General features: G+C 42.4%; 1 protein-coding gene across 2 annotated transcripts in view; it reads right to left on the reverse strand.

The window, feature by feature from the left end:
* The window catches only part of KIAA0825 (KIAA0825 ortholog), a 481,507-nt gene that overhangs the window by 271,728 nt on the left and 184,980 nt on the right, over positions 1-24,799 (reverse strand). For both annotated transcript variants that reach the window (XM_040421546.1, XM_040421545.1), the window contains exons 15-17: positions 19,595-19,816; positions 17,149-17,557; positions 5,579-5,738 (exon numbers count right to left, since the gene is read on the reverse strand). In XM_040421546.1, the coding sequence (XP_040277480.1) occupies positions 5,579-5,738; positions 17,149-17,557; positions 19,595-19,816 (791 nt within the window). The remainder of the gene's footprint in view (positions 1-5,578; positions 5,739-17,148; positions 17,558-19,594; positions 19,817-24,799) is intronic.

Consider the following 24,799-nt stretch of genomic DNA (forward strand, 5'->3'; position numbering starts at 1 on the left):
GGGAGGAACAAAATTACCAAACTTCAAAAAAGCTAAATTTAGCGAACTAAGAGAGGCCTAACTAACTGGGACAAAGTTCTGAAAAATTAAAATACAGCCACAAAATGGGATATTTTTAAAAGCATCCTAAAATCTAATTGTGAGAGGTACATACCTTATGGGAATAAAAGGTTAAAGAACAAGAAGAAACCAATGTGGATAAATAGAACTGTAAGGAAAGCAATAAATGACAAAAAGAAAGCATTTAATTCACTAAAACAGGAGGGTGGTGAGGAAGCACTGAAAAACTATAAGGAAAAAAACGGAATATGTAAAAAAACAAATAAAAGCGGCCAAACTAGAGAACGAGAGATCAATTGTCAAAGAGAGCAAAACTAACCCTAAAATGTTCTTCAATCATATAAATGGTAAAAAGTATAAATCTGTAGGTGTCGGCCCCCTTACAGAGTGATGAGGGGGTAGTTGCAGAGAGCGATGAGGAGAAAGCAAAGCTATTAAAGATTTTTTTCTCCACTGTATTCACTGAAGAAAATAAGCTGTCAGATGAAATGCAGAATGTAAAAGTAAATTCCCTATTAAAAGTGCCCTGTCTGACCCAGGAAGAAGAACAGCAGTGTCTTAAAAATATTAAAATAGACAAATCGCCAGGACTAGATGGCATACACCCCCGTATCCTAAGAGAATTAAGTAATGTCATAGCCAGACCCTTATTTCTGATATTTAAGGACTCTATACTGACAGAGAGTGTTCCACAGGATTGGCGCATAGCAAATGTGGTGCCAATATTCAAAAAGTGTCCAAAAACAGAGCACGGAAACTATAGGCCGGTAAGTTTAACATCCGTCGTGGGTAAACTGTTTGAAGGTTTTCTAAGAGATGCTATCTTGGAGCACCTCAATGAAAATAAGCAAATAACGCCATATCAGCATGGCTTAATGAGGGATCAGTCATGTCAAACAAATTTAATCAGTTTCTATGAGGAGGTAAGTTCTAGACTTGACAGCGGCGAATGAATGGATGTCGTATATCTGGACTTCTCCAAATCGTTTGACACTGTACCGCATAAAAGGTTAGTATATAAAATGAGAATGCTCGGAATGGGAGAAAATGTCTGTATGTGGGTAAGTAACTGGCTCAGTAATAGAAAACAAAGGGTGGTTATTAATGGTACACACTCAGATTGGGTCACTGTCCCTAGTGGAGTACCTCAGGGGTCAGTATTGGGCCCTATTCTCTTCAAAATATTTATTAATGATCTTGTAGAAGGCTTGCACAGTAAAATATAAATTTTTGCAGATGACACTAAACTGTGTAAAGTAATTGACACGGAAGAGGACAGTATAGTGCTACAGGGGGATCTAGATAGATTGGAGGCTTGGGCAGATAAGTGGCAGATGAGGTTTAACACTGACAAATGTAAGGTTATGCACATGGGAAGGAATAATGCAAGTCACCAGTACATACTAAATGGTAAAACACAGGGTAACACTGACATGGAAAAGGACCTAGGAATTTTTGTGAACAGCAAACTAAGCTGTAAAAACCAGTGTCAGGCAGCTGCTGCCAAGGCCAATAAGATAATGGGTTGCATCAAAAGGGGCATAGATGCCCGTGATGAGAACATAGTCCTACCACTTTACAAATCAGACCACACATGGAGTACTGTGTACAGTTCTGGGCTCCTGTGAACAAGGCAGACATAGCAGAGCTGGAGAGGGTTCAGAGGAGGGCAACTAAAGTAATAACTGGAATGGGGGACTACAGTATCCTGAAAGATTATCAAAATTAGGGTTATTCACTTTAGAAAAAAGACGACTGAGGGGAGATTTAATTACTATGTATAAATATATCAGGGCTCAGTACAGAGATCTCTCCCATCATCTAAGGGAAAGGAAGGAAAAGGGGGCAAACCCCCCCCCCCCCCCCAAAAAAAAGAGTGTTAGTCAAAAACTACCCTTGGATCAAATCCAAAAGAGGTCTTTAGAATAACTACCGGGCGCCACAGGGGAGGAGTAAGAACCACTAGTGTCAAAGCAGATGGTGAGAGGCTGCCAGGAGTGGCTGAATATGCAGCAATAGCGGCTGCATATAGCAATAAGGGGGGGGGGGGGGGAGGCAAAGAAAAGCCCAGCCACAACAGGGGCGCCAGTCATCCAGATGAAATGAAATAGGGTGAGGAAAGAGTCCAATCAAGATGAATACTTGTTACCGCTCCTTATAATGTGAAGTCATCCATATCAAATGGGAAGATAAGTGTGTTACAAATAGTATATAAGAGAGCAATCAGTGTATGCCAGCATAAAAATTAAGTAATAAAATCTAACAATCAGTGCATACCAGCATATACCGTATTTTTCGCCCTATAAGACGCACTTAACACTGATATATCACCGGCAGCGATGCTGCACAACGCTGCCGGTGATGTATCAGCGGGGAGGGAGGAGGGGCTGGGGGCCAGCAACTTATATTAGAATAGCAGCGGGGCCCGATGCAGTCACTGTATTCTATTACACCGAGCCCCGCTCACTGTAGTATTCATATGCAACGTGTAGGCATGGGAGATTTGTTAAACTATAGAAATCGTCTGCAGCAGTAGCGAAATCCTCGTAGTACTTACTTGAAACTCCCGTAGCAGGCAGGCCGGGCAGCAGAGTAACGTCACTCACCACGTCACGAGCCTGCTCCGCCTGCTTCGTTCATAAAGTGGGAGGAGCAGGCGCGTGACGTAGTGAGTGATGTTACGCTATGGGTGTCTTGAGCTTATCTCATAGACTATTTCCCCTTGTGAAGTGAGTTACTCATACGTATACTTACCTTTATTTAGGTTTTTAAATATTCAGATATTTCTTTATATGGTTTTATATGTTGGTATGCACTGATTGTTAGATTTTAATACCTCATTTTTATGCTGGCATACACTGATTGCTCTCTTATATACAATTTCTAACACACCGATCTTCCTATTTGATATGGATCACTGCACATTATAAGGATCGGTAACAAGGATTCATCTTGATTGGACTCTTTCCTCACCCTATTTCGTTTACTCTGCGTGACTGGCGACCCTGTTGTGGCTGGGATTTTCTTTGCCTCCCCCACTGTTACAAGGGGACATCCTCTGCGTCTGGAGGAAAGAAGGTTTGTACACAAACATAGAAAAGGATTCTTTACAGTAAGAGCAGTGAGACTATGGAACTCTCTGCCTGAGGAGGTGGTGATGGTGAGTTCACTAAGAGTTCAAGAGGGGCCTGGATGTATTTCTGGAGTGTAATGATATTACAGGCTATAGCTACTAGAGAGGGGTCGTTGATCCAGGGAGTTATTCTGATTGCCTGATTGGAGTCGGGAAGGAATTTTTTTCCCCTTAAGTGGGGAAAATTGGCTTCTACCTCACAGTTTTTTTTTGCCTTCCTCTGCATCAACTTGCAGGATGACAGGCCGAACTGGATGGACAGATGTCTTTTTCCGGCCTTATATACCATGTTACTATAACATGGATATAATGGCTCTAGGGGTTTACATGGAAAGGGAGGGGGGGGGGGGGGGGGGCGTATCAAAACTGATGCAAAGGAAAATTGTCTTAGTTGCCCGTACCAACCAATCAGATTGATCCTCTCATTTTGCAAAGGAGCTCTGAAAAATGAAAGGTGGATTGGTTGTTGTGGACAATAAAGCCAGTTCTACAGTTTTGATAAATCTCCCCCAGGGTGTTTTTTTTACCTCTGCACTCAGCCACAATTTTCCATGCAGATGGTGATAGTGGTTTCCTCTATAAAAAAAAAACTAGTCAGCTGGTAACACAGCGCTACAAACACATGCGTTTGTTCCGAAGACTCAAAAATGCATATATCACATAAAAATTCATCAAAAATGCCCTGTGTAGACCCAGCCTAACACTTGGTAAATAAAAAAAAACTGAATTCAATGTAATCCTGTAGGGTTAATTCACACTTACTTATTAGAGATCCATATTGATTCGATATGGTGCATGTTTTAATGGATCCGTATTGGTTGTTGTTAGCCCATAGAAGGGTTGAAATTTATGTTCTATGTTTGCATAGCTAAGGCTACTTTCACACTAGCGTTCGGGTGTCCGCTTGTGAGCTCCGTTTGAAGGGGCTCACAAGCGGCCCCGAACGCATCCGTGCTGCCCTAATGCATTCTGAGTGGACGCGGATCCATCAGTCTGGCAGCGTTCAGCCTCCGCTCCGCAAGCGGACACCTGAACGTTGCTTGCAGCGTTCGGGTGTCCGCCTGGCCGTGCGGAGGCAAACGGATCCGTCCAGACTTACAATGTAAGTCAATGGGGGACTGATCCGTTTGAATTTGACACTATATGGCTCAATTTTCAAACGGATCCGTCCCCCATTGACTTTCAATGTAAAGTCTGGACGGATCCGTCTGAAACTACTTTCACACTTAGAATTTTTTCTACAATATAATGCAGACGGATCCGTTCCAAAGTCTGCATTATATGAGCGGATCCGTCTGGGCAGACATCAGACGGACCCGCTCTGAACGGTAGTGTGAAAGTAGCCTAATACGTACGTATTTTTTACAACATTTACAAAAACAGCAAAAAAAAAACTGATCATCCTTTAACCGAAAAACAAAGCAAATAAAAATTCAAGAATGAAAAATGGAAATCTTGTGGCAAAACATGTAACAAAAATGTATGCAATAATCAAAAATGGAAGAAAAAATTCAAAAGAAATAATCTGTTATGCGCACCTGTATTTGATCCGTATTTTACCACATATCAACATCCAATTGGTGGGAGTCTGACTTCCGGCACCCCCGCCCATCAGCTGTTTGAAGAGGAGGTGGGGTTCATACAAGCACTGCCTCCTCTTTCAAGATTACACCGAACGTCGTCTCGGAAGCGCAGTGTAATCCATTCACTTGAATGTGACGAGCACTTGAAATGACATTGCGCGGCTGCTGCGCTACGCGCAATGTAATCTTGAAGAAGAAGTAGCGCTCGTACAAGCGCCGCCGCCTCTTCAAACATCTGAGGAAGATACAGGCGGCACTCCGCTGTCGGTGATGCGGTGCGCGTGTCCAGGGAAGGTCCGCAGATACTTGTATAGAAAGGGCCGGCACTCGCTTTGGTTATAATTTTCAAGTGATTTTAATGGTCACATACATGTGGTAAGTGACGCGTTTCGGCTATGAGCCTTTGACAAAGGCTCATAGTAGCCGAAACGTGTCACTCTTCAAACATCTGGTCATCAGGGGTGCCAGAAGTCGAACCCCCACTGATCAGGATAGGTCATCAATATGTACTGGCTGCACAACCCCTTTAGGTGCAATTCTGACTATTGTATTGTAGATGAGGATCAATATCAATTGTGTAATATGTTCAATGTGTCTTCTGTAATTTCCCACAACAAGAATAATATTGTAAAATGTGACTAAAAAGGCAGGAATATTAAAGAGATTCGATTGTAATGTAATGCCTAATCCACTACTGACTTTAAAAAGTATGACCACGTCTTTGACGGATGCTCAGCTGCCAGCACAGTCTGCCTCAACCCACTACACACCTAATTGCTCGGCAAAAAGGCAGTTTCCCTACCTCATTGAGCTGGATGATGTGATGAATTTGCCTCAGGTACTCGCTGCCACCTGGTTTGTGGCAGATATCCAGGACCATCATGTTTATTTTCTGCTCAGTCAGATCGAGCCTGCTGCCTTGGTCTTTTAATACTGAACTGTCTTCTTGCATCGCAAAGTCACTGGAAAAAAGAGAAAATGCCAGATACAAGTGCCTGTGAAATGTAATCATGTGTCATATTGGAGCGCGCTGCCGGCAGACGGCACCCAGAATGTTGTGCATGATGCAGGCAGGGAAATCATGCGTTATAGGTATTCTTCAATGTACAGTATCTGACAAAAGGGACTGCACCCCTCACATTTTAGTAAATATTTTATTCTATCTTTTCATGGGACAAGGCTGGAGATCGGACACTTTGATACACTTTGAGTGACAGCTGTTGTGGTGCCCTGATTGGATGCGACTGCTGTCACTCAGAGCACAGAGGAGGGGCTCTGAAACAGCTCCATACAGAAAGCACTTCAAAGTGAAGCCCCGCCTCCTCGGCACCTGCAGGAGCAGAACCTGGCAGAATAAAAGTTAAAGGGTTTCTGTCAGCAGGAAAATGGGTATTAAGCTGGCTGACATTAGTGATGTGCTAATGTCAGCTGAACATAACTATGTTAGTGCCATCTCGCTGCCTGCCGCCGTTATTGAGAAAAAAATAACTTTTATAATATGCTAATTAGCCTCTAGGAGCAGAGGGGGTGTTGTTCCTGCTCCTAGAGGCTCCGATCTCCCACCTCTGGCCAGGCCCTGCTACACTTGATTGACAGGGCCAGGCACCGTTGGTCTCCGCTTGCCGGCCCTGTCTCCAGTGGAAATCTCGCGCCTGCGCAGTCCAGTTCAGTATTCAGCGCAGGCGCAGTGAGTGAAGCCGGCGAGCGTCCTTCACTTACTGCGCCTGCACCGAATACTGAAGAAGACGGCGCAGGCGCGAGATTTCCCCAGGAGACAGGGCCGGCAAGCGGAGACCAACGGTGCCTGGCCCTGTCAATCAAGTGTAGCAGGGCACGGCCAGAGGTGGGAGAACGGAGCCTCTAGGAGCAGGATCAATGCCCCCCCCCCCTGCTCCTAGAGGCTAATTAGCATATTATAAAAGTCCAGATATGGAGGAGGACACTTGACATCTTATTTCAAAGACAAATTAATATTCTAGTTCCCAGAGATAACGGAACACTCCAGATGTCCAGAATGCATGTTATATAAAGGCTTTGTTGAAGACGTAAGGGCTGTAAGAAGCAGTCCCATGTAAAAAGTGCAAGCTCAGTGCTCCTAATGCTTTTATTAACAGAAAATAAAGGTCTTTAATTTGTACAATACGCTTCATGTGTGCGTTTTGGGTTGATTTTATGTTCTAAGGCTGTGAAATGAAAACCAGTTCTCTCTTTTGCAACAGAAATTGGTGTTTCATTTGCAAGAAAGTTATTTTTATCTGTTCGCTTTATGACTAATCTCAGTAACGCATGCGGCTTAATTCTTCATTTTTATGCTATTTTTTATACAGCAGAATAAAAGAACATTTTCTCTTCTGGATTTAAATTCTGCAAACAAAATATTAAACTAAGGCTACTTTCACACCTGCGTTTAGGTGCGGATCCGTCTGGTATCTGCACAGATGGATCCGCACCTATAATGCAAACGCTTGTATCCGTTCAGAACGGATCCGTTTGCATTACCATGAACAAAAAAAAAAACTCATGCACAAAACCATATTTTGTACCCTTGTCCAATCAGAATTTTTTTGCAGATTGCATGTGGACCCATAAATTTTTAACGGTCCACACAAAAAAAAACAGACATGACAGATATCATCCATGTGCTGTCCGCATCCATGTGTCCATTCCACAAATTATAGAACTTGTCCTATTCTTGTCCGTATTATGGACACGAATAGTAATTTCTATTAACGAGACTGCAAAAAATGCGGACTGCACACAGAAGGCATCCGTATTTGCAGATCCATGGTTTGAAGACCACAATACGGACACAGTCATGTGCATGAGGCCCAAATTTGAATACCCGACATATCGTATTCACAGAATCTCTTCCATTAGAGCATACCGTAGGTAGTAACAATCCCATGTCACACTGTAGCCAAAGTATCTGTAATAAGTCACCCCCCAAATCTGCACCTATAGACAGATCTCCAATGCAAATCATTAGCGATGAGTGAAGTTTTTCAAAATTCAATTCGGCTGTTTTGCCGAATTTTACTAAAATATTCGCGTTATGACGAATTACTTGGTCATGAAGCGCATTTAGTTGTAAGTGGTGGATGCAATAACAGGGAATGGCGATTGCGGCACTCCCTATCATTGCACCCCTCAGATGCCGCGTTCATTGCTGATCGCAGCATCTGAGTTTAACATTAAAGTGCAAAATAAAATAAAAATTATAAAATTATTCTTACATCATCCATTTGATTGCGAAGAGCAGGCTGCCTCCATTTTTATTTAAGATCTAGCGTGTAATCAGCCCATGATGACATCACCACACCAGCTGGTGTGGTGGCGCCATACGTCACCAAGCATGGGATTTCACGCGGGATCGTCAATCAAGATGGCATTGGCTGACTCTTCGCACTCAAACAGATGAAGTAAGTATGATTTTTTAATTTTTTAACCCATTTCAAGGAAAATCCATTTGTTACCATGAAACAAGAGAAAATTCGGCTCCTCGGCGAATCGAATTTTCCCTGAAATGATCGCTGAACATTACAAATCATGTTAGAAAAAAAAGCTATCTGTTCTGATTTCTGGACTAGGGGCAGAAACAGACAGCAAAGGTCCCCTCTCCAATAACTCCTCATGGAGCCCCCTTATGACTCAATATCAAACACCCAAAAAACACCTTCAAAATATAGTTACACAGAGAAAATATACAACATGTGCTTATACAGATAACTTCCATTGTTATGGGGCAGTATATTATCCTATGTAAAAGTATCTACTAATACACACTGGTCCAAGCTAAAGTCCTCAGTTGCGATCATCAAGCCACGTGTACCATGCGTTAGATATGCCCTGACTGATATTTCTAGTGTGTAGATTATTTCAAATCTGCTCCAATGACCTTAATATAAAACGTTTTCCATAACTTAGTAATAGTAAGGTTGCATTGTAAATATTTGGTAGCATCTGAGCTAATGGCAGAGAATATTGTGAAGTCTAATTGTACCTTTTGGATACTAAAAAGCCACCACTCTGGCCTAAACTATATGCTGCGGTCTATAATTAAGAGGCTTCTGCAAATCCACAAGGCCTTCTTTGGCAATAGGAGGACAATGCAATGCCACGTATTTCATGGCAGGTACAAACCACCTTATTTTATCCGAGGATTTTGTACGTGAAGATGACATTGAAAAAGTTGAGGGCCCTCTGACAAAGGAGTGTATCACCCGAATTGTATCCTTTCCTGTCCATCACTTTGCAGGTGAAGCAGATGATTGGATTCAGTCAGTGCTATGATTAATGAGTTCCTCTCTGTATTTGGTATAGCCTATCAATCATGTCATTAGGGAGAATGTGCCCTGAAAGAGGCAGACCTCAGCCAAGGAATAACTGCATTCATCTTAATCTGTATATGCACCCAGCCAGCCAAGTCAGGGTCACCATGATGAAAAACAATAATCTTCAACGCCACAAATTACTTTGCAAAGACGGACGTTTCCTCACTTTTTTTGGGCAGCATGTTCTCTAAAATACAAGATGACTGTTTACAGCCTGGGTGTTACTTTGTAGTGAAGGTTATTTTAATAAATAGTAATGTTTTCAGGCAGTGTACACGACAGGCGGTACATACAGCTGCCACTTTATATGTTTTTTTCAGTACAAGTCAAAGTCACATCTAAACTACTTAAAATTCACTGTGCGGCAGAGGTCATCACTTTATTATGTCTGTCTGTATTCCTTTCTATCGGAAAAACATTTTATCACGTTACACTGTGTTATATAACATATTACTGTGTATAATAATTAATGCGCTTATCGTCTGCTGTTCCAGCACATGTGGGATAAAAAAGAAACTACTTACATCTGCAATGTGCTCTACCACAATTAAGGCAAAGGGCTAAAAAAAAAAAAAAAAACATTACAACACAAAAAAGTTTGACAAAGATGAGGATTTTTATGACTGACCATCCAGGAGGAGTGCATTTCCTACATATTATCAGATTTAATGAACAACTGATTTAAATAACTTTTTAATCGGGCGGAGTCTAGCAGTGCATGGAGTAAGGCGCACGTCGCATCAGCTCCGGCTAAAATCCTGAATATCTTACCTTCAGCGGTGGCGATTTTCGTTGAATTTGCTTTGAAAAGCAGGGGACACACTCCGCTTGTGATCCGACTCCGTGCCAAGCGATCATGCCGGCGAAAAGGGGCAAAACACCGAGCCGACAGGAGAAGGAAGGCCGCTTCCAAGATGGCGCCGGTGAGGAGGACTGGCCTGACTTGCGGCCCGCGGCGAGTCAGGGAGCTGCAGCGCGGCTAGAGCGCTTTGCTCATAAAGCACAGAAGTCCCCCAGGCATGAATGGGGTGCAAGTGATGGCACCCTGACACCATCAGATGAGGGCATAGGGGAGCGGGAAGGCCCCTGTGCTGATGATCAGCAGCTCCTCAGCCAGCAAGATGAGGGGGCGGGCAGTAGCCCATACAGCATTGAAGAAGGCCTGCCAGATGTCACTACTCCTGAGCCAACTTTAAAAGATGTGATGGGAGCTATTGCTAACTGCAACGTCACCCTCAAGTCTATGAATATAAATATTGGAAGCCTAAAGGCTGATATCTCCATTATTCGTCATGACCTACATAAAGTGGCTGAACGCACCTCAGAGGTAGAGAGGAGGGTCTCAGACCTGGAGGATGGGGCTTCTACTCTGCAGAAAGAGAGCCGTACTGCGTCAAAAGACATAGCGGCGATTTATGCAAAAACCGATGATCTTGAAAAACGCTCTCGCCGCAATAATATTCGGCTGGTGGGAGTACCAGAGAAATCAGAAGGCCCAGATCCTACTGAATTCATTGAAAAGTGGATTGCAGATAAATTCCGAGATAGAGGACTTTCTGCACTATATGCGGTTGAACGGGTACATCGGGTCCCCACCAGACCCCTGCCACCAGGGCGTCCACCACGCCCAATACTCGCTAAAATCCTGCACTATTGCGACAGGGACACTGTACTGAGAGCCGCGAGGTCCCACCCTGATTTGAAAATCAATGGGGTACAGATATCACTGTTCCCGGACTATTCGTCGGATGTACAAAAGAAAAGGGCTCGTTTTATGGATATTAAAAGGAGGCTGAGAGACTTGCAAGTCCAGTATTCCATGATGTTCCCGGGCCAAGCTCAGAGTGGTGGCGTTTGAATCCGCTGTGTTCTTTGAAGACTCGGATGCCGCGGTCAAGTGGTTAGATCAGAATGAGCGTTGCCTTAGGATCCCATCGACTGACACCTGAAACTATTGTTCCAGTTGTGCCTTGGATATGTTCGATTTTGGATGGATTTTTGGTGTCTCCTGGATTATCTACTCACCGCTGTTGACATTTCTCTTCTGTCTCTAGCCAGTTGCTGGAGACGCTTCTTGGGTAGAGCGTACGCCCTTGGATGCTCCCCATTATCTCATCGTGCCTGCGAGTGGTATTGTGTTGGATGCTGTGCTGCTCCAGGCGCTGTTGGGCCAGGTTCACACTATTGGCCCCAGGTTCTTTAGTAAATCCGGTTATGCTACTTATGTTTTTTGTGAGGATAGGGATGGGTGGGTGGGGGGAGGGAAGGGTTTATTAAGGGTTACTACTGCCAACTGTGTCAATGATAGTAGTTCTAAGATGTTGAAACGTACAGTCCATATCCACCTAGATGGGGGAAATGAGAAAGAGATGGGGGACTATACTCTGTTGACTAACATTGCTTTTTCTTGCAGCTTGTGGGACTCGGAGATGTATGAGGCCCTAACCTACTTTTATTTTTATCTACGCTCTTATGGGATCTGTTACAAGAATACTTAGCTGGAATGTGAGGGGAATGGCGGATGCCACGAAAAGACACGGTTTATTTTGTTACTTATCTAGATATCAGCCAGCAATAATATGCTTGCAAGAAACGCATATGACCAAACAATCTATACATGTAATGCAAAAGCCGTGGTTGGGATATTCGGTGCATTCAGTCTTCTCCTCGCATTCCAGGGGGGTCAGTATCCTGGTCCACAAAAATATCAAATTTTAATGCCTCAGGGAATGTGTGGATGAGGAGGGAAGGTTTATAGGGGTACATTGTGTGGTCCAAGGGATGAGAATGGTGTTGGCGACAATCTATATACCCCCACCATTTTCCTCGGTACCTGTGAGAAAGCTCCTGGGATTTATGGCAGAATTTTCTGAGCTTCCAATGCTAATAGTGGGAGACTTTAATAATGTGCTCAATAGTTCGCTAGATAGATGCCAGGTCACTCCTGGTGGTGGTAGTACTGGTGAAACTCAGTTCGCGAGACTACTGAGGGAAGTAGGTCTGACGGACATATGGAGGGAGACCCACCCCTTGGAAAGGAAGTACTCGTGTTGCTCCTCGACCTATGGCTCCCTATCGCGTATAGATATGGGTTTGGTGAATGCTCCCATGTTTCCACTTATACGGAACTCAGAGTATCTTACCAGGACCCTATCGGACCACTCCATATTTAGTGTCGCTCTTGATATTTCTGAGACAGCCAGACCGGGGGCAAAATACTGGCGTTTGAACGCTTTCTGGTTAACACTGATGGGTGATACGTCTGATACCCTTCAATCCCTTAGGGAATACTTCCGCCTAAATGAAGGAACTGCATCTCCGATAGTTGTTTGGGAGGCGATGAAGGCCTTTCTCAGGGGCTCCCTAATTAAATCAGTCAGTTGGATTAAATCTAAATCTAGAGAACTCGACTTACAAAAACATGTCAACATGAAGCTTGCGGAGGAAGCCTTTGTGCTGACCCCATCTACCATAACAAGTAATGCTTTAAAGGCTAGGCAAGAGGAGTTGCGATGTCACCTCATAGAGGTAGCGGAGAGGAAACGGCTCTTCTACAAACAACAATTCTTTGCAGAGGGGGAAAGTGTCGGCCATATGCTCTCGATTATAGCGAGAGCTCAGCAAGGTTCGCAATGTATTACTGGCCTGATAGATTCCAATGGCATCTTGAGGCGTGATACTGAAAACATCTTAAATATACTAAATAATTTTTATTCCTAAGGTGTCGTGTTCAGATGAGGAGATTGACACCTTTTTGAATACGTTGGAGCTTCCTAAGTTGTCGAGGGAAGATAGCATGCGGTTAGAGGAGCCCATTGAGCTGGAAGAAATGAGGGCGGCATTGGGTGCTATGGCTAATGACAAAGCGCCGGGATTAGATGGGCTTCCGGCGGAGGTATATAAAACCTTTGCTGAAGTACTGCTCCCGGAACTTTTGAAGGTACTTAATTATTCTAAGGAAAGGGGGGAATTGCCTCCGTCTATGCAGGAGGCGCTTATAGTCGTCATTCCTAAGCCGGACAAGGATCACTCTCTCCCTGACTCATATAGACTGATTTCGTTACTCTCCACTGATGTTAAGGTGCTTGCGAAAGTATTGGCTACGCGTCTATCTAAAGTAATTTTGTCTATCATACACTCTGACCAGACTGGCTTCATGCCTCAGAAGTCTACGTCAATCAATATAAGAAGAGTGTTTGCCAGTATTCAACTCCCAGCTGAAAATGTTGGAGATAGAGCAATCCTTTCTTTAGACGCGGCCAAGGCTTTCGACAGCATTGAATGGCGATTCCTGTGGAGAGTTTTGGTGGGTATGGGATTTGGAGATGAATACATATCCTGGGTCCGGGTGTTGTATTCTAGTCCAAAAGCATATATTAGGGGGCGAATGGTGGGATGTCCCCCAAATTCTGTCCGGGCTGGGGCACTAGGCAGGGATGCCCGTTGTCGCCTCTGCTATTTGCAGTTGCGATTGAGCCTCTAGCTGCAGCAATTCGCAGGTCTTTGGACATACAGGGGTTCCAATATGGGACAGTTAACAATAAAGTGGCGATGTATGCAGACGACACTTTGCTCTTTTTGGGGGACACTGGTCCATCCCTGGCAGCGGCTATGACAATTTTAGATCGCTTTGGTGCCCTGTCTGGTCTGACTATAAATTGGGGAAAGTCGGCAATCATGCTGCTTGACGGGCAAGCGCAGTCGCAGATTGTGCGAGAAAGGAATATTCTGTGCGTAGTATCCTTTAAGTACTTAGGTATACATGTATCCCCCAGACTTCGGGACTTTGAACGCCTTAACTTTGACCCGTTGGTTACTAAGTTTAGGAGTAAAATTAGGGCGTGGTGTAAACTATTCCTTTCAGTGGCGGGAAGAGCAAACCTTATTAAAATGGTGTTGATGCCCCAGTTACTTTATATTTTGCATAATTCCCCAGTCTGGCTGTCAAAGTCTAAATTTGATCAGATTAATGCTATTTTTAGGGAGCCCATCTGGCGCAAGGGGCAACCGAGAATTAAACTTGAAACACTGCAAAATCCCAAAACAGAAGGGGGCCTTGCAATACCGAATCCATGGGTTTATTTCCTAGCTGCACAATGCCAGCACTTTAAAGGGTGGACGGATCCGGAGCCGAGTGAGGTGACATGTCAGTTGTTTACCCATCACTTGTCATCTAGTGATCTAATGTTAATCCTGGAGACTAGAGGTACCGGGAAAAGTGGTCCGATGGGAGATCTGGGGTATTTGATGCAGTGTACATGGAACAGGGTTAAGCAGCTAAGGGGAATTGTTGGCAGTACGGAATATACTCCACTGTGGGGCAATCCTGCGCTGCCAGAGTTCCTTTCTTTGACTGATTTCGGAGTATGGAATAGGAAGGGAATCCTGAGGTTAGGCCACCTTCTGGAAGATAAAAGTTTCATGTCCTTCTCCAAGCTGCAAGAAATATATGAGCTACCTAGGAATCATTTCTATAAGTACCTTCAAGTGAGACACGCATACAATTCCACATTTAGGGGTCCAACTGTGATGGCTGGGAGGGATATCGCATTACATCAGATTCTGTCCAAAGGGGTGAAAAGAGGGATGATTTCCAGTGTATATAAGCTGTTATTAGATAGGTTTTTGCTATTACACCCGTTGGTGGCTAGGGGCAAGTGGGAAAAGGATGTAGGCGAATTAACGGATGATCAATGGTCTGACATACTAGAGGCAATACCTCTTTCCTCCTTGAGCGAAGGACGTAAACTCTCACAGCTATTTATAGTCCACAGGGTCTACAAGACACCAGTTTTTTTGTTCCGCATAGGTTATAGACCTACGGCTGACTGTCCAAGATGCTCTGTGGAATCTGCAGACTTGATACATATGCTGTGGAAGTGCGAGAGGCTAGGGAGATATTGGAAAATGGTAATTCAGACTATACATGATGTATATGTGGTACGTGTACCGCTTGATCCTAGAGTGTGCGTGCTGGGTTATGTTTCTGAACTTGCCACTAGTCAGGTATATAAAATAGCGATAGGCAGAGTGCTATATGTAGCTAGGAAGTTGATTGCCTTGCATTGGATACAGACAGCTCCGCCCACCTTAGGTGAATTCTTGGGTACAGTAGACACAATGTTAGTTTACGAACGGGTGGTATTCCAGAAGCGGGGATACCCATCAAAATTTGAAACGCTATGGGAACCGTGGCTGTCGTTTCGACGTTTGAATAACAATGTTTAATATTGTATTTCTGTATTTCTATACTACAGTGGGGCAGGAGGGAAGGGAGGGGGGAAGGGTGAAAATTAGAGTGTTGCTAATTGTTTAGTAGTCTGACTGATGTTAGCATTACAAAAGTTGTGTCTATATATCATCTTTATTTACGATATGTACAACAGTGTATTTACATTGTAAATGCTCAATAAAAAAAATACTTTTTAATTTCAAAACTTTTTCAAATTCGCCACATGGAACTGAAAAACTGACTAAACTACCTGTTAGGCTGGTGGCCCATGTCCGACGCTGTCCCTTGCAAGCATGGGGGTCACTCCACTCTCCCTTAGTGTATTGGGACTAATGCTCTGAACTTCAGTGAACTTCCTTTCAGCACTACTAACGGCAACACTTAATCCTTCCCTGCTGACTAAGGTGCTGATCAGCCTCCCTATTTAGCAGGGCTGTGCATCCACCCTCTTGCCTGAGCATTGAAGTTTTCTAGTCTCTAGTAACCAGCGAGGGTATGATCTCTTGTCTGATTACCCATGTATCGTACCTCGCTTGTATACCAATTCAGCTCCTTGTCGTCTGTCCTGACATTGGAACTGCTACCTGGACTTACCAGGCTACAAACAAAGTGCATCAACAGTCTAGTGTCAGGTAAGCCTCCACCTCCTTAGATATTCATGAAGACATCTTGGGAGAAATTTATCATCCTCTTTCCACCAGAAAACTGGCACCAAAAAAATTGCACAGTTTAAGGCACACTGTAGTGGTGCAATATTTTTCAACTTTTTGGGGCTTTTAGACACTGTGTGCCTCTTAAAAATTGTGACACATCTAATGCAACCAGGGTAGAGATTAAAACCGGCGTGTTAAATAGTGGTCTTGATAAATCTCACCGCGTTGTACTTTTCTGAGCTATTTTTTAATTGGGGGGGGTCAGATGGAATTCTCAACTTCCCAAGTGATGCTGTTTGCTACTCATGAAATGGACTGCAAATTATTCAGTCAATGCATACTCCCACTACTGAAATGTATGAAACTAATGGGACAGAAATCGACCTGCGTTTCTCTCAGAAGCATATCAAATTACGAATGTCTAAATGATGAGATTTTAGGGAAATGTTGTAACTTGATGGGCAGTGCTCAAAACGACATGGAAATTTATCCAAGCATAAATCCTGCAAAAATTGTAAGATTTATCAAAATCCCATGCATAATTCTCTACAGAGTGATTTTTGAGCGATAAGGGTAAAATTGAAATTTGTCAACAATCTAACCCCAATCCAACAGAAGACTTTGCACGTGTGAAAATGAAGAATAGATATTGCAGAACCATCTTTGCCTTAGTTCGCATCTGTACGCACTAGACAAACCCTTTTCCTATTCTGATTTTTAATCCTCACACCATACATGCGTCAATATACACTATGCCTGGCTGCTACCAACCGGTTGGCAGGGCATTTAGTAGGGTCTTCACAGGACTGCAATACAAACCTACATTTTTAGATGGCCAAGAAACATCAAATCCAGTAAAAATATTTATAACAATAAGTTTCCAGTCCAAGTTCCAAAATGTTAGCATTTAAGAAATAATCAAAATGCCACACTAAAGGCAGATTACATGGATAAAAGATTGAAAAATGCAATACTATGTTCTAGTAGCTTGCAAACCATTTTACATGATATAATAGAGGCACTGATGCTGAGAGGACTCTCACAATGTCCTTCAGTGAAGATGTATACAGATAGAGATGAGTACATATATATACATATATATATATATATATATATATATATATATATATATAAAAAATCAATAACAGTCTCTTACCTGATTGAACCTAGAACTTTGGCTTTTCGAAGCTGGTCCTCAATCCACTTTGGTCGGAGTCTTTCAATGTCTTCAAATACACTCTGTAGATCATCCTTGGGGTCTCCGGTCTTTAATCCAATGGTCTTTTCTAAGCATCGACACACTTTAGAGAGCCTCTCATTGCTCCAACGAGACAATGTGGTATCTGTCGCTTGTTCTATGGCATTTCCATCTTCTAATATATGACATATAATACCAATTAAGTTCCAAACAACCATACCTGTATCCTTACATACAGAGTACTGCTCTGATATTTTTCTCTCTGAGAATGAGTAGAAGTACTTCACTGGGGGAGGCAGGCATGCAATTACTGAAGGTAGCTTGCTGATCACAATGGAGAATGCTTCAGCTGTCAATCTTGTAACATCTTTACCAGGAAAAAGAAAAAAAAATTAATATGTTGCTGCCATGTTCTAGTAACTCAAGGACATACAGTGGTGCTTCAAAGTTTGTGAACCTTTCAGAATTTCCTATATTTCTGCATAGATTTGACCTAAAAGTACATCAGAGTTTTACACAAGTCCCAAAAGTAGATAAAGATAACCAAATCAAACAAAAAGAATCAAATATATTAGACTAGTTGTTTATTGATGAAAATGATTCAATATCGCATGTCTCCGAGTGCCAAAAGTATGTGAACCTTTGCTTTCAGTAACTGGCGTGACCTCCTTTTGCAGGAATAAACTGCTATTAAACTTTTTTTTATAATTGTTTAATAGTCCTGCATATCCGCTTGGACGAATTTTAGTTCCTTCCTACATATAAAACAGCTTCAACCACAGTATGTTGGTGGTTTCCTCCCATGAACTGTCCGCTTCTGGTCCTTCCACAACTATTCCAGTGGAATAAAGTGGTTGTCCCATCTCACCATTTCGCACAGTGAAACGGCACTAAGCACAAGCCCTAGGTGGCCAGGCTTACAAAAACAGCCAAGGGGGTTGGTGCTCCACTGTTTCTGTAACTCCCATTGTCGGAAATGGGAGCTACGTAAACAGCAGAGCAGAACAAGCTATGCTGCTTCCATAACCCCCCAATTAAAAAAATATTATCTATGATCAAGTATATAACACACCGAGCCAGTAAAGTAATGGGGTAAAAATACCTAATAATTTGTACTCAGTGGCTGATAATATAGTCCAGCAACATTCCAAGCTTTATGGGCTGTTTTGGCTAAGTTGATCTGCCCTCCTTCCAATAAGCTTGAGTACTGCTTGGGTATCAGATGCAAAGAGTAAACCTATACTGCATATGTATGGGACAATTCTGCTTAAAGCGTCACTAATACTTAAAAAAAATGTTTGATATGTCATCATTGTGGAGAGTGCCTAGTATGCGGGAGGAGTATTGTGGGCAGGTTTTGGTTTCTGAGGAAAATATAGACAAATTAGCATATCTTACTTCTGCTGGTAAGGGAATTTGTATATCTTTGGGTTTCTGGGAAATATACTCACATTTCCTTGCTGGACAAAAAGGGAAAGAAAGCTGGGCCTTTTTCATGCACCCAAATGTTAGAAGTGCTAATCTGCATACATTTTCCTAGAAACCAAGAGAAGCATTGCCTAGGCTACAAAATACTTCATGTATACTAGGCTCTCTCCATAACAGAAATAGTACCCACCCAGAACCCCCCCCCCCTTTCCCAAGACCTCTCAGGTAATAAAAGGTAACATCGTCTGCTCTGATAAAGGATAATTTGCCTGAAAAAAGCTACTTGTAGATGGCTTAGCTGTTATCCTAGATATCCTTCAGACCTGAATGGAAACTTTGGCAAATCGGACCCGAAATTAATTTTAAGAAATTCACTCATCTGTGATGGAGATATCAAAAGTTTTGATCGGTGGGGCTCTAAGTGCTGAACACCCACTAATCTCTAAAGCGATGGGAGTGAAGTGTGCGCATATTGCGTTCTCTCTATTCACTGCACAAAACCAGCTCAACATAAATCTACTGGCTGCTCTTGATTCCATCCTCTATAGTAGAGAGAATGCGAGATATGCGTACTTCTTATCCCTCTTTCTAGAGACTGATGGGGGTCTCAGCACTCAGACTGCCAGTTGTCAAAACTTTTAATACGTCTCTATGAGCGACAAGTAGCACATCACTACTGAAGCCAGGCATTGGCTGTAGCCGAGCATGTGACTATGCCCATAAAGTGCTGGATGGGAACCAGAAGACGGACATAGTGGAGGCAGCGTGGAAGACCAGAGCAGTGGGGAGCAGGCAATTATGAATTTTCTCTTTCAGCAGGCAGGCTGTGGGCGTTAGATAGAAAGTAATTATTACCGGGAAACCCTTTTAAAATTAAGACTGAAAACTCAAAATCATAATTCAAAATGTTTAGTAGCAGCAAGAGCAAATATTAGTGTAACTACTATAAAGTAATTGAAATTAAGCAAACACTTACTTTTCTGGTATTTTTTGGGCTCCCTTGGGTTGGTAAAGTTCCATTTTTCTGGTACAGCTTTAAGCAAAACATCAAGAAAACTCTGAGGATGTGAACTGGAGAAAGAATGATTGGTGGGCTCACTGGAACTGATGAATGAGGTAACCTGGTTCACCAAGCCTCTCACCGCTCTTATTAAGGTTCTTCTCAAATATCTGAGCACAGTATTTCTGCTGATATGCACTAGCAAGAAGATTAAAGTGACATTAATCCAAAGAATCTTACAGACACTATTTATGCATTAATTATATGAAAATACATGGGAAAAATTGGAGGACATTTGAACTGTAAAATAGAATTATACATTTTACCAATTTTCAGTCAGCCGTGATTTAGAAATGGATCCCTGGTTTCCATAACTCTTGTAACAAATAATGATTTCTGTTTCTCAAGGATGAAAGTTCATTCATGTAATAAATGTAATTTTTCTTTTAGAAGCCATTAAGAGTCACAAAACTTGGCCGATTCAAGTGCACAGGTGTAAGGGTGTTTGGAAGTGAGTAACAGAAAAAGTTGTGTAGGTCTCATGGGGATATCATATATTGGAAGACTGAGCGCTATCATCATTGGAACATTATAGGAATGTAACATAAACTAGCTTTTTTTAGTTTTTGTTCAACTTCACATCAGCATTTCATAATCATGATCTACTTGACTTTGAGCATTGAGAATTTACTTGAAGGCATGCAGGCTCTGGCAAAATCACAAACCGTTTGGGTTGCAGTATTGTTTGCAGAACTGTTGCGCACTTTGGTGCACAATGTGTTGTATCTTATTTGTTTAGGGGGAAGAGCATAAAAACACAGCAATTCCACCATTGTTTTTTGGGTTTTATTTCACCGTAGTAAATAAATTGCATGGTAACGTTATTCTCAAGGGCAACATAATTACGAAGAAAATTTTGGGTGGAATCTGGCATAGAATTGTCACACATTATTGCACAACGCCCATTTAGTGCAAAAATTTGCAACTTTTCCCCTTTTTATACTATGCTTCCGACTCTTCCAAAATATAGGATGAGGTAGGCAACGTAGGCGGGACCTACGCCGTCCCACATATTTCAACTTCTGGAGCATGGACAGTAGCAGATAAAGCAAATACTACGGGGCTAGTGGATACGGGCTCCTGGTGGCAAACTTCTTCTGTTGTCAACATAAAACCACAGTATTTTGTAGCACCTGACACAATTGCAAATATATTTTTACAGATTCCATGAAGTTCAATGTAAACTGTGTAAATTCATGTGCACTGAGCTCCCTCCAGTGGTGGCTCCAGGCAGCCAGTTTTATCATGCTCTATATGAGAGGAATCAGAGAATTTACAGCTGTAATGGGGAGATTTATCAGTGTAGTTATGCAGCTTGTCTGCTCTCAATACACTGAGCAATATGCTTTAGAAAGAGCACCATATTTATAAAGCATCTGTTCTACTTCCTCCGAGACAAAAGTCGGGCAAAGTGGGTGAGGCAGACTGCACTTTTATTTTATTAACAATTTCCTCCACTTGATTGAAAAATGTTAAATTGTCATACAACACATGGGGGTATACTTAGGCTAATTTCCCATAACCAAGTTTTCTTGCGAATGGACAGCATCCAGACTGAATGCATATAAACGTTATTTTTAGCTGATTATCTCTGTGTTCAGGAAAAATTTGCAACATGTTTTATATCGTCCGTTTTTCATGCAGCCCTTGCCCCATATAAATAAATGGGGCTGCGTGAAAAGAGAAGGCATCGGGATGCAATGCATTTTTCACTGATGGTTGTAAGGAGATGTTGAGCGTTTTTCTTCACGCACATAAAAAACTGATGCAATCCACACAGAAAAAAAAACGTAAACACCAAACGCAATCTGACAAACGTCATTGAACTTGCATAAGAAACGTCAGTTTTTCACTGAACAGACCCTGACAAATTCTGTATTGCTTATCTGAAAGAGACCTAAGGCTAGTTTCATACATGTGGTAAAGGTATATGGCAGGCTGTGCCGGCAGAAGAACTGCCTGCTGGAATTTACTAGATCCAGCCTAGCCAGATACTGCTGTTCACCGCCAGAACCCAGCATGAGCACTGGGTTTTGGCCAAACAAAAAACGGTGCACACACTGGTTTTCTGTCTGGCCAAAACCCAGCTGTCATGATGGAAACAGGACAAATCCCTGCTTGAAAGTTTTGTTCTTTGGCCTATGAGATCTGGGCACATACCTCCCACGACACTTCAAAATCAGGACTCCCCTGCATAACGGAAACGGGACGGATCCATTTTGCAGCCCATAGACTTCTATTATGACGGAATGAATAACGGAATGCCGTTATGCATTCCGTCATAGATTTGCATTATGGTCCGTGGTAACGGAATCCATAAAGCAAATTCACCTTTTACCAGTAAACGAAGCGTAAACGAATTTCAAAATAAAAAATTCGCTCATCTCTACTTACTATGTACTATTACGGTGCTGGGTGTTAAACTAAATTAAAGACAAGTTTACATGAGACATTAAATTTAACAAAAAGAAAATTTCATTTGTGTGAAACCATATATGAAACCACTGTATCCTTAATTTTCTAAGTGTATTTTACTACTATTGCTGTTAGATTCGAGTTTGGAGTTATTTTATAATCGCAGAGGAATTGTTCAATGACTTATCTTCCATAAATAGCCAGTCGGTCCCAAACTTGTAAAGTGCAATCTAATTGTAAGCTTCCGTTTTCTTAGTTTACTACGCACACACCTATAGATTATGCGCCACAGCACGATTGACAACATACACTGTGTAAATGCCAATTAAAATGCTGAACTGAAGGACTGACATGTAACAGCATGCATTTTGCTAAAGTCAACACACTGCAAGCCATCTGGGTTTGCATCTCTTGTAAATTAGACTGTGTTTTATGTTCTTCCATCTCATCGAGCCCCGCTTTTGACTCACAGTAAACTGGAGTTGTGCCGTTTTGCATTTTCTAGTTCTGCGACAGCTGTTGCATCTCAAATCTACATCTGACGGACTTGTTTCTGGCATGTGTATTGTATGCAGATGGAAATGCTGGCCATTTTAACAGATTCGCTCACTGGTAACTATGACTTATGTGTCCTTGGAGAATGAAAGTTGCACTTGATAAAATGCAGGTGCATTATCACTGCTTAAATACAATTAGCCATGAAAAAGACTTTATATTAGCCTTCTCCCCTTTCATAGTCACTTGAGCTATAACTTTTTTAATTTTTATAACTACATAACTAGGCAAATATGGAATTCGGCAACCTGGGAAAGCTGGGTAACAACCTCTGCAGAGATGCAATGGAGGCCATTATTGGTACATACAAACCGGATTCCAAAAAAGTTGGGACACTAAACAAATTGTTAATAAAAACTGAATGCAATGATGTGGAGATGGCAAATGTCAATATTTTATTTGTAATAGAACGTAGATGACAGATCAAACGTTTAATCCGAGTAAATGTATCATTTTAAAGGAAAAATACGTTGATTCCAATTTTCACGGTGTCAACAAATCCCCAAAAAGTTAAGACAAGTAGCAATAAGAGGCTGGAAAAAGTAAATTTGAGCATAACGAAGAGCTGGAAGACCAATTAACACTAATTAGGTCAATTGGCAACACGATTGGGTATAAAAAGAGCTTCTCAGAGTGGCAGTGTCTCTCAGAAGCCAAGATGGGTAGAGGATCACCAATTCCCACAATGTTGCGCAGAAAGATAGTGGAGCAATATCAGAAAGGTGTTACCCAGCGAAAAATTGCAAAGACTTTGCATCTATCATCATCAACTGTGCATAACATCATCCGAAGATTCAGAGAATCTGGGACAATCTCTGTGCGTAAGGGTCAAGGCTGTAAAACCGTACTGGATGCCCGTGATCTCCGGGCCCTTAAACGACACTGCACCACAAACAGGAATGCTACTGTAAAGGAAATCATAGAATGGGCTCAGGAATACTTCCAGAAACCATTGTCAGTGAACACAATCCACCGTGCCATCCGCCATTGCCAGATGAAACTCTACAGTGCAAAGAAGAAGCCATTTCTAAGCAAGATCCACAAGCTCAGGCGTTTTCACTGGGCCAGGGATCATTTAAAATGGAGTGTGGCAAAATGGAAGACTGTTCTGTGGTCAGACGAGTCACGATTCGAAGTTCTTTTTGGAAATCTGGGACGCCATGTCATCCGGACCAAAGAGGACAAGGACAACCCAAGTTGTTATCAACGCTCAGTTCAGAAGCCTGCATCTCTGATGGTCTGGGGTTGCATGAGTGCGTGTGGCATGGGCAGCTTGCATGTCTGGAAAGGCACCATCAATGCAGAAAAATATATTCAGGTTCTAGAACAACATATGCTCCCATCCAGATGTCATCTCTTTCAGGGAAGACTCTGCATTTTTCAACAAGATAATGCCAGACCACATTCTGCATCAATCACAACATCATGGCTGCGTAGGAGAAGGATCCGGGTACTGAAATGGCCAGTCTGCAGTCCAGATCTTTCACCTATAGAGAACATTTGGCGCATCATAAAGAGGAAGGTGCAACAAAGAAGGCCCAAGACGATTGAACAGTTAGAGGACTGTATTAGACAAGAATGGGAGAGCATTCCTATTTCTAAACTTGAGAAACTGGTCTCCTCGGTCCCCAGACGTCTGTTGAGTGTTGTAAGAAGAAGGGGAGATGCCACACAGTGGTGAAAATAGCCTTGTCCCAACTTTTTGGGGATTTGTTGACACCATGAAATTCTGATTCATCATATTTTTCCCTTAAAATGGTACATTTTCTCAGTTTAAACTTTTGTTCCGTGATTTATGTTATATTCTGAATAAAATATTAGAAGTTGGCACCTCCACATCATTGCATTCAGTTTTTATTCACGATTTGTATAGTGTCCCAACTTTTTTGGAATCCGGTTTGTACATTCTGTATACAGTATTGGGGTCATTTATTAAGACCGGCGTTTTAAACGTTGCGCTGGCGCATGATGCACCTAAGTTATATAGAGGCGACGGTCTCTACATAACTTAGGCACATCCACTGCCGGCCTAAATCTATAGATTTAGATAATTGTGTAGAAAATGATAAATGAGACGGGCCAGGCTGCCCCTTTCCCCATCCACTCGATGCCCTCTTAAGACCAGGCGTGAGCGTGGAAAAGTTGCAGGTT

Source organism: Bufo bufo, chromosome 2, assembly GCF_905171765.1.
Source record: "Bufo bufo chromosome 2, aBufBuf1.1, whole genome shotgun sequence".
Lineage (NCBI taxonomy): Eukaryota > Metazoa > Chordata > Amphibia > Anura > Bufonidae > Bufo > Bufo bufo.